This window comes from Rosa chinensis, chromosome 4 (assembly GCF_002994745.2).
Source record: "Rosa chinensis cultivar Old Blush chromosome 4, RchiOBHm-V2, whole genome shotgun sequence".
Classification (NCBI taxonomy): Eukaryota; Viridiplantae; Streptophyta; class Magnoliopsida; order Rosales; family Rosaceae; genus Rosa; species Rosa chinensis.
In genome coordinates, this window is record NC_037091.1 from 66634863 (window position 1) to 66646404 (window position 11542).

At 39.4% G+C, this 11542-nt stretch overlaps 1 protein-coding gene across 1 annotated transcript; it reads left to right on the forward strand.

Annotated features, from left to right (window-relative positions):
• The first annotated feature begins 8536 nt into the window (after nt 1-8536).
• Nucleotides 8537-9154, forward strand: LOC112199811. Its single transcript, XM_024340772.1, has one exon. It carries the CDS (start codon nt 8537-8539, stop codon nt 9152-9154), a length of 618 nt encoding a protein of 205 aa, XP_024196540.1.
• Nucleotides 9155-11542: the final 2388 nt, after the last annotated feature.

Here is an 11542-nt window from a genome sequence, read left to right on the forward strand (position 1 = left end):
ATCTTTCTTTGAAAGATTGAGGGAGCTTGCTTGAGACCAAAAGGCATTACTAGCCACTCGTAATGACCTTGTGGTGTTCCAAATGCAGTGAGAGGTACACTCTCAGGATGCATCTTGACCTGCCAGAAACCCGACTTTGCATCGAATTTCGAAAAGACTTTTGCTCCTCTGAGCTGGTTGATTAGGACTCTGACTTGAGCGATCTGATATCCGTCTTTGACAGTCTTCTTATTGACATCTCTGTAGTCAATAACCATTCTAGCTTTTCCTCGTAGATTTTCTGCATGATTTCTCACATAGAATGCTGGAGCATGATGAGGGCTAGTGGAAGGTTGAATTAATCTCTTCTTCAGGAGATCTTCAATATCACTTCTGAATTCTTTTTGATCTTCCTCTTTGTACTGAGGAATGGCTTTGACATGGCAGATAGCATTCATGTCATGCAATCTCAATTCACAGACCACTGGGTCTTTTTCCCAAAACTTCTGAGGATTTGTATCCACATTCTGCTCGAGTAGTTTCTTGATTTTGTCAAGAGTGGGAGTTTGTTGAGACTCAAGCTTGTTCTGAAAGTGCTTGAGGTTGTGCTCATGGATGAAACTAGCTTCTTCATCTTCACTAGCTTCTTCTTCTTCTTCTGAAGATTCTTCAACAAGCAGTTCTTCTTGTTGTTTGATTTGGAGTATGGGTTGAAATTTGGGTTTGTAGGGGGTAAGATCACCACTATTCTGTTGCGATCTCTGATACTGAGTAGTAAAACCGGGACCGACTACACTGAATGCATGTGTGAGGCGGTCAGCCCAGAACACCCGTTCTCCTTTTCTGAAGCCTATCGCTTCTTCATCCTGAATGAATCGTTGTTGGAGAATAAAATCATTGCCCAACAAGAAATCAGATCCTTGGCCTTCAGATTGCCAAACATTCTGGATGATAAATGTTCCTCCACCAATGGTGATATGAACATTTTTTGCTACTTTCTTCATGGTGAGATGGCTTCCATCGAATGTAACACCAGTAGCTGATTTTTTCTTGTCTTCGTTCCAGAGTTCTTCTGGAATTGCAAATCTCTTTGCAACAGTAAAACCTGATCCATTATCTACAAAAGCATGTAGATGATATTTCCTGTGATCAGGGAACTTGAGTCCGATCTCTATGTAGTTGCTGTATCTACTTGTAGAGACGACTTTCGATTGGTGCGGCTCATTTTCTTGAGCTTGTTCCGTTGGAATGAATGGTTTACATTCTTCTGGAACATTTTCCTGAGTGGGTGATTTGTCATCATCATCCCAGTCTGTAGGAGTTATTTCCTTGCTGTCTGGATTACTGAACCAGGGGGGAGGATCATATCTGACTTTGTAATCAAACTTGCCGGAAGGTTGGCCAAGTAGATCCCATGTATCAGTATCCGCAGCTATCTCTTGTCTTTCTAAGAGATGAACATTTCCTGGTATTTCAACCAGTTCAATATCTTCATCGATTGTTTCTTCACCGATGATTTCTTCCTTTATTTCTGAGGAAGATGGTTGTTCCATAGTCATTTCTTGGACTACAGTTGTTGCAACATTCTTTGTTTGTTCCATGGTTTCCTGGAACAGAGTTTCAACTTCTTTTGCTTTTTTCTCAGCAAAATACTCTTCATATTCTTGCTCAACCCATTGGCTGACAAGACCATTCTTGGTTTTTCTTCTTGCTTCAGCTATGAAGCATTCTTTGTGATAAGTCTTCTTAGACTCTTCGCAGAACATAGGGAGACCATTCTTCTCGTGACATAAACAGTAGTCACAGACGAACGAACCAGGGTTGACCTGATAAGAAGACATGAAGGATTCTGTCTTGCTTTCTTCCCAGTTTTTGACTTTCAAAACGTTCATTTGTCTGGATTCGAAGTACTCTACTTCAGAATCTATCTCAGACTCTTCTGATGAACAACTTTCTTCTTCTTCAGACCAGGCAGAATAGACTGACCTGTCGTCATCTTCATCATCAGAATAGGCCATTTCGTAGCCTTTCATGTTTGCTACCTCTACTATTTGCTCATATTCTTCAAAGAGAGCTTTAGTAGATCTGTTACCCTTTTCCGGGCATTCATTGGCATAGTGCCCTTCAGCTTTACACAACCAACATCTGCAAGCTTTCTTGCTAGGTTGTTTATGCTGCTGAGTATTCTTCTTTTTCTTGAAGAATTTCTTTTTTGGATCTTCATCCTGTTGCTTCTTGTAATTGGAGCTTTTCTTGAATCTCCAATTCTTTTTCTGATTACTCTTTTTGAATTTTTTCGAGTAATATTTTTCTTTTTTCTTCTTTCTGTGGAATTTGGATTCATGACATCCCCAGTTTGTGGGCATATCCAGTATTCCGTAACAGAAATTTTCAACTCCTTTGAGTTGCTTCTTGGCCATCTTAGCTCTAAGATTGGCTTTGCATTGCTCCTTCAGTAGTTGCCGGATTCTGTCGGCAATTCCTCCAACTGAAAATCGTTCAATTGGTTTTTCAGCTATGCTTTCTCTCACAGCTGTTCTCCATGGTTCAGGGAGCTTTCTGTGCAACAGATTAACTAGATCAGTATTCTCTAGTTCACCAATTGTACAGTAATATTCCTGAAATTCATTCAGGTATTCTTCGAAATATCTCATGTCACAGATCTTGAGAGCATAGATATTCGACTTTGCCGTTTCTTTGGCTTTCTCACTCAGATTTGAGAGATCTCCACAGAATTGATCGTACAGGGGTACTGCAAAATCATACGGAGACTTTGAATTTTTTATCTCTTCAAGCCAGTCTCTTCCTCTGGTAGTTTCCTTGAAGGATAGGTAGTACTTTTTTGCTACGCCGGTGAGAGTAGTTTCATAGTACACCTGCAAATCTGGTGCTTCAAATTTTCCAAGGGTCAGTGCAGAAGCCATCATCAGGCTATCTACCCATTGGTCAATAGTTTTTCTTTTGTCTAGACTCTTGTCTAGATTCAACCAGATGCCATAGTTCGTGATCGGAACTCTTGGCAGATTGTCCTCGGGGACGAATCTTTGAGAATTTCTTTCTCCTTTTTTACCCGTGGGGGCTTTCTGAACAGGGAGTTTCATTTCCCTTGTTTCTTTTTTTATGAAAGTTTTGGAGCTTCCTCCTTCTTCCATTTCAACATCTTGGTAAGGAAAGACTTTTCTTGTCTTTCTGCATTTGAATTCTTTCATCTCCTCGATTAGTTTTTCTAATCGTTCAGGACTTTCACAATTCTCAGCTTCTTTGTAAAGATCATAGAGCTTCTCAGCTCTGAGCATATGGACTGGTCTGCATAGATCAGCTTCCAGATCTTCTTCTGATATTGGTTCTTCAATAGTGGGTTTTGTACCACTGACACCGGCTTCTCTGGTGCTGTAGCTTCTTCTCAGAAGATTGCTGTTTATCCTGATGTTTTCAGGACAGACATCACTTTTCCTGTGATCTTCAAAGTTGAGGCTGATTTCTCCAGTGCGTCTACTCTCGTAGATCTTTGCTTTTGCTCTTTCCGGCAGCTTTTTTGGACCGGACAGTTTCCATTCAAGAGGAAAAGTTACTTCATTCCAAGCAACCTTATGAATCTGCTGTGAATGGTTTTTCTGGCTGGTGAGGAATCCAGTAGTGAGACCAGGGATGTTGGAGATCCTTGTCTTTGGTTCCACTGTGGTGCTCATCAGTTTATAGTACACTCTGTATACTATTGCCAATTCTTGCATTTCTTCTTTCATTGAGATCCCGTCTGTCTTGACTCTCAGTCTGAGGCAGTGGGCTGCATCCTTCAAGCTGGTTGAAAAGTTGGGGAAGCAGTTGAAATATGCTACTTGGTTGCATAGTGATGCTTCTAGAGTTCCCAACAGACTAGCTTGGAAGTCTGTCAATCGGTTGTCTTGCAGGACACATAGGACTGAACAGTTGATGCCTTCTCTTGCCAATAGTTTTATGCCGACTTGGACTGCTCCAATGTGCATAAATTGATACTGCTTTGCTTGTGCTCTGGTAACTTCAGCAGGGGTGATCATCAAGAGATCTGTTTCTCCTGTTGTTGAGGGGGTTGTGAATTCAAGTATTTTGAAATGATGGCTGTCCATCAGGTCAAATGTTCCCCGTCGGTAGATCTGTTTGAAATCTAGCTTTGGAATTGAGGAGTTTTTTACCTCATGCTCGATTTCATTGTATTCAAATTCTTCAGAATTTAGGAGTTGAACTCCTTTCTTTTTTCCAAAGATGCTTAACATCTTCATTTCTCTTTTTTCTGTATTTCCCGGGTTTTCATACCGGATACTAGGCTGACTAGTAGATGGTTCCAGAAAAATCATGTTAGGAACACGATTTGAGTCTGGTTTCTCTAATGGTTTAAACCCATTAGTCTTCTTTTTTACTGTAGGCAATTTCTTGTCCTTCAGTATAGATTCCAGCGTTTTTTGCTGTTCTTTGATTTTTCTACTGACACTTGTCAGTCTTTCTTCTTCCGTTTTTGGAAGTTCTTTGATATAATCCAATTTGTTTTCCAATCTTTCTAATTGGTGGATTATAGCAGGTATTGTTTCTAGTGTCGACTGACATCTAGATATTTCTAGTAACATCTTCTGATATTTCTCATCAGAAGCTTTTAGTAGAGAATTTATTTTCTCTAGTAACAATTCGGACATTGTCCCCATTAAGGAGGGGTTCTCCTTTGAGCCTTTTACAAGCTCTGATACCAGTGATGTGCGGATCTAACCAATGCTCAAATAATTCAGAGGTTTTTGTTCCTCTTCCAGAACATATAGGAGATTTTCTATCTCTTCTTCTATTTTATAGATTCTAGTTTGAAGTCTATAAATAATATCCCAGTAATTGGGAGATTCTCTATCAAGGCTGTCCCGATAGGTTTTTAATTTTCTCAGTTTTTCTCTCTCTTTCTGCAGTTCTTTAGTAGTATGTTTGCATATAGCAACAAGCTCAAGTCTGTCTACAATTGAAATTATGAATAGTAAATTGTACTGTTTACCTTTCGAATTAGAGGATGACTGTCAGCTTCATACATATATTCAAATGAAACAAACTCTGATGGGCCCACCACGTTTCTAAAACAACATATATAGATTTATGAAAGAGACATATGCAGATGCAGACTCTAACAACAAAGGGGTACTAATGGTAGAGATTTTGAAAAGACGGGTAGGTAGGAAAGAAAGTGAGAAAAGGTTGTGTAAAAGAGAACAAAAATAATACACTGGGGTGTATGAGAAGTATTTTCCCAAATTTGGGGTGTATGAGCATTAAACTAAAATAAATCAACATAAAGAAATCACAACTTTATTTCAAAACATATAAATGGGCTTTAAACTTTGCCATTAACGTCATGTTAACTAGAATTCATAACTCTACGAAATCAAACAAAGGAAACAAAAGAAAAAAATGAAATACACCGTGAAGGATGAATGATGAAGTCTTGAGACGAAGAACTTGAAGATCCTTGAAAGCAAGCAATCTTCTAGGGACGACACAAGGGTGGATGGTGGCTAGGATCTTGATGTAAGACATGACTTCTTCTCCTTCTTGGTTGAGACGGAGAACTTCTGAAGACTAGAGAATTGAGAGAATTTTTCTGATATTTATTTACTGAGGAGAGAGGTGTCTTGTGTTGTGGTGTTGTTGTTTTGTGGTGTGTTGAAACGTCTAGAGAGGAGGCTATATATAGGGGAAGGCAAGGCTTCATGAATTTAATTTCCAAAGTATTTTCTGGTTGCACCACACATCTTCGATCAATCACGTAGCGTCACGTCAGCTCTGCCATGTCACTCAACCAATCAAAAAGCTCCAAAATCAATCCCTAATATTTTGTTGCTGATTTTCCCATGATTTAATCTGATTTTATTCACAGTTTTCGGCCAAATATCAAGGCATGAACCTAGACAATGTATCTGGATGCATTTTGGACATTTTCTCCCTTAAATCTCTCCATGGCTTTATCCTTAATATTCGCCCCTTGATTTTCTCTTGATTTTCACATTAAAATTGCAGATTTTATTCTCTAATTTCAGCCAACATATCTTGAGGGAATTAAGGAATGAATCTGGACTTGTTTTGAGCCTTTTCTTGTTGCACAATCCCATGAAACTCTCCCAAGATTTTCTCAACGTAATCTCCTTGATTTTCACATTATCTCCATCATTTCCCATGCAAAAATCAGATTTAATCTTCCATAATATCTCCCACGTCATCTTCAAGCCATGTGGTTTCCTAGTGCCATCAGGACTTCTCTCCTCATCAGGATTCCTGCGTTGACTGGGATTCCTAGTCGGACTAGGAAAACTCCATTTCTTCATTTCAGCTTATTTCCTTGTCATTTATTCCAATGTACATAGATAATAAAAACTAAATTAAAACTGATTTATTTAAGGAAAAATTAAGTAAAATATGAGGAAATAATTATTAAAACGTAGCATAAAAATGCTCCTATCATTGCAGTAGTAGGAACTTGCGCAGGAGCTTCATCAATTGCAGGAGTAGGAACTTGTTGGTTTGATCCCATAGGAGCTTGCTGGCTTGAAGTTGCTCGAGGGAGAGCTTCAATTTGAAGAGGAGCAGAAGGTGAAGTTACGGTTGAAGAGTCTTCAATCCCCGAAGAGGTTGGATGAGGCCGAGCAACTACCTTATTCGCTACAGCCATCGAATGATTTGAATCAAATAACTAACCTGGAGATGAAGTATGAATCAACAGCTATGGTTAGTATTTTTGTTTCATAATAGTTGGAGAAACAAACTAAGAGATTGAAAGCAAAAAGAAATTATGGCAAAACAAAAGTATGAATCATTAGCTACTGGTACATGCTAGACAGTAGACAACCCAACAAGTACTTTTCTCCATATTAGTTACCAATTTTAGATCCATATCACAGCAACACAGGGTCAATCCATTGTCTCATATCAACAATAGAAGTATAAAATATCAAAAGAGCTCCATAAACATTATATCAAGGAAAACCCAATTGAAATGAAGTAAACAAGAAACATAAATTATCCAAATTCGTGTATAATTCAACAATATTCAGTATTGAATAATGAGCTCAATTATGTATTGTTTCTATTCCTCCAAATCTAAGAGTGTATAAATCCAATTAACACACAGCAAACTAAATCTAGAAGCAACAACCATCACTCCTACCATTTATATGATATAATAGCAACAACCATCGCTCCTACCATATGATTCAAAATACAATTCGACATAAACAGATGATTAAGAACATGAAATTTCTAATCTTTTTTGGTGAATTTCAATTTCCAGCAAACCCAACAAGAAACACAACAAAGCAAGGCTGAGGCTACTTACTAAGAGAGTTAGAGTCTTGAATGGTACTTGAACAAGCTTAAGCTGAAAATCAAATCCTCACAATAAAATAAGGTTGAGGCTCATCATGCTTGCTGTGTGAAGGGAAATTGGAAAGAAATTGGGGATCGGGGATTTAGATGAAGAACTGGAGAATGGAGAGTGGACAGTAGAGAAGAGAGCTTAGAACAAATGTTAATGAATTGGGGATTGACTGATCGAGGTCTTCGTTTAGCGGCTTAGGGCCTTAGGCCTTTTAGGTCAAAATGTTTTGATCAGGTCATTCCTCTATGCTCCCACATATTTGACTAAACTACGCAATCAAAACCAACCAAGTAATATAAAAAAGTAAAGATTTAATTTAATTAATTTAAACGAGATGGGACGGGATCAATCAGTTTCGACTGGGTTAGTACTGGTACCGGGCCTGTTTCCACGGGACGGGACGAGACAGGCCCAAATAGTGAATTTCAGATTTTGGTCCCAGCCCCTACCGGCGGATTTCGGGACTGTTTCAGAACGGTACCGGTGTTACACCCCACATCTGATATACCCTTTTTACTGAGTTACATGAAATTCTTTATGGTTACCGTTCGCGGTTATAATTTTAACGTTTAGGGGGTGGTTAAAAATTGACTTTTTATGAGTTAATAATTTGAAAAAATTTCCTTCATGAAAGTTGTAGAGGACATTAAACCGAGCACGTGCATATGTGGTACGTAAAAATCGGAGTTCGTATGCAAAAGTTATGAGTGAAATACGGAAGTTACTATTCATGGTAAAATTTGGATAAATATAGAAAGTTACCCGGGTAGGTTTCCAAAACCGGAAACCCACCCCTCTTTCTCTCTCCTCTCCCCCGACTCTTCTCCCTTTTTCTTCGGGTTCTCCTCTTCCCTTAGATTCTTCACTTTCCGGCCACCAACCGGCGTGCAACCGGTCACCTCAAGAGCACTTCAACCCGCTCTTGACACTAGTGACCTAGGATTTTAGAGTTTTGGCCGTGAAAGTTCGGATCGAAGCAAGGATTGCTCCGGTTGCAGTTTTGGGATTTCGCCGATTTCCGGCCATTCCGGCCATCTCCGACCACCAGGTTAGCATCGAAGGTTCGGTTTTTGATGGAGATCATTTCCCCTAAGGTAGTTCTTTCCAATTTGCATTGTAGAGGTCGAATTAACGGCATTGATTGAGTTCGCTTACAATAATAGTTATCATTCCAGTATTGACATGGCTCCTTACGAAGCTCTCTATGGAAGACAGTGCCGTACTCCCTTATGTTGGAATGGAGTGGGAGAAAGAAAGCTCATAGGTCCAGAGATTGTGCGGATTACCACCGAAAAAGTTAAGTTGATCAAAGAGAAACTCAGGGCAGCTCAGAGTAGACAAAAGAGTTATGCGGATAACCGCAGGAAAGACTTGGAATTTCAAAAGGGTGATTGGGTGTTCTTGAAATTGTCCCCTTGGAAGGGCGTTGTAAGATTTGGAAAGCGGGGGAAGCTTAGTCCTCGATTCATTGGACCTTTTATGATTAAAGAGCGAGTTGGCCCAGTTGCATACAAATTAATACTACCTCCGAGGTTATCCAAGATCCATGATGTCTTCCACGTGTCCCTGCTCCGCAAGTATATTGTTGATCCCTCTCATGTCTTAGAAGAACAGCCCATTCATTTGAAGGAGGATCTTACTTATGAGGAGGAACCGATCCAGATACTCGACAGAAGGGATCAGGTCCTTAGAAACAAAATAATACCTTTAGTTAAAGTACTGTGGAGTAATCATTTGGTGGAGGAAGCAACTTGGGAACCGGAAGATCTAATGAGACGACAGTACCCCCATCTGTTCTAACAGGTATGTAAATTTCGAGGACGAAATTTTTTTTGGGGGGGTGAATTGTTACACCCCACATCTGATATACCCTTTTTACTGAGTTACATGAAATTCTTTATGGTTACCGTTCGCGGTTATAATTTTAACGTTTAGAGGGTGGTTAAAAATTGACTTTTTATGAGTTAATAATTTGAGAAAATTTTCTTCATGAAAGTTGTAGAGGACATTAAACCGAGCGCATGCATATGTGGTACGTAAAAATCGGAGTTCGTATGCAAAAGTTATGAGTGAAATACAGAAGTTACTATTCATAATAAAATTTGGATAAATATAGAAAGTTACCCGGGTAGGTTTCCAAAACCGGAAACCCACCCTTCTTTCTCTCTCCTCTCCCCCGACTCTTCTCCCTTTTTCTTCGGGTTCTCCTCTTCCCTTCGATTCTTCACTTTCCGGCCACCAACCGGCGTGCAACCGGTCACCTCAAGAGCGCCTCAACCCGCTCTTGACACTAGTGACCTAGGATTTTGGAGTTTTGGCCGTGAAAGTTCGGATCGAAGCAAGGATTGCTCCGGTTGCAGTTTTGGGATTTCGCCGATTTCCGGCCACCTCCGACCACCAGGTTAGCATCGAAGGTTCGGTTTTTTATGGAGATCATTTCCCCTAAGGTAGTTCTTTCCAATTTGCATTGTAGAGGTCGAATTAACGATTTCTCATTTCTAGGGTTCTTGAGGTTTCGGGGGATTTCTTCACCTGTTTGATTCGGCCACTCCGAGGTAAAATTGGATTATGTTGTAATTGGGAAAATTGTTGGGCCTGTTGTGTAGATGCTAGTGCCAGAATTTGGTGGTCATCGGAGGTAGTGGTCACCGGCGCGTGGTGGCACGTAGAGCTGTGATTTAATTGTAGTTTTAATCCCATATACCCTATAATGATTGTAGAATGTAATGCATGAAGTTTGGTGGAAATCGGAGGAATTACGAATTGAGTTTAATTGATTAATTATTGATTTTCGCGAATTCGATCGCCGAATTCCTTTCGAGTTCACTTTAAATATTACATCGATGAAAGATTAATGTTGGAGTATTAAGGATGGATGTTGTAGAGTGTTGAGGAGTCGGATTTTAGGAAGGGGGATGTTTTGAATTTCCAATTATAAGTATCGTAAAGTTAAAATTCCGTCTTGTGCATTATATATATTTATGAATGTTATTCGTACAGGACGAGAGGAGTCTCCATACGAGGAAAATACCGAGCGACGTCAGGATTAAGCATATATTGTGAGTGGACTTTTATTTTTCAAATAATGATGCATGCATTTATTTAATTGGTTCCGAGCTTATAATTTGTTTATAGTATTAATTTCCTGAGTATATGGTTAATTTCAGGAAGGGTTTGGTTATTTGAATATTTGAAGGTTTTATGGCGTGCGGGGTCACGTCATTGGATTATGCTTATTTTCCTTTATTTATTTATCTCTGATGGGATTTCCGGATTTATACTATTTACATTTTATTTATATTCGGTGATTTGTGATTTTTAATGAGATTTCGATGGAGTAAATCTTTATACTGATTAATCTCCTATTTATTTCGAACTTTAGACTATCTTGGCGTGTGGGACACGTCATGGGAAATTCTTTTACGGGATATGGGGAAGCTTTATGTATTTGTGGTTTTACTTGGTTTTCGGGTTTCTTATGCCATACTTAGGGTGACTACTATCATTCCTAGCATTGATCTTCCGCCTTTGTGGCGCTGATTACTGTCTCTGTGATAGTAATTCTGAAGCCCAGTATCCTATCGCTACAATTAGTGGCGGAAGGGCATATTACTAGAGTAATGGGAGTATTTTGGCCTGGGAGGCTATCACCCGAGCCTGGGTGGCTCACTCGTATAACTATCGTCTTCCCCTACTCTTTATACTATTTTCGACTAGCAGGGCTAGTCCGATTTATTTTGGCCAGCGGGGCTGGTTCTATTTCTTTGAGTATCAGAGTTTTAACCTTTTCTTTTATTCGTTTGTAACTAGCGGGGCTAGTCGGCTTTCAAGAGCGGAACTCCTCTTATATTATTTTTTGTTAATCATTGCATGCATCGGGTATTTTAAAGAAATAAATATGGGAAAGTATAAAATCCATTTGGTTTAAAAATCTTTTATTTTTGTCCACTCACGCTAACGTTTTTATATACTTTTCCCTGGGCCTTTCGGTTTCAAATGCCCAGTTTTCAGTGTTGCTGCTCGGCGTTCTGAAGTGAGCCATAGTGACCGCATCCGCTTCCGTCATCATATTTTGTAGGTTATTTATTTAGCCTACTGTACTCTATGTTAAACTTATATTCCTAGAATGCTCTGATTACTAAGGGATATGTAACCCAAACTTGTATGAATTATATTTGAGGTCTATGA

Bases quoted from the DNA above. Each gene is read 5' to 3' on its own strand.
- LOC112199811 (XM_024340772.1), top strand. From the start codon at position 8,537: ATGGCTCCTTACGAAGCTCTCTATGGAAGACAGTGCCGTACTCCCTTA.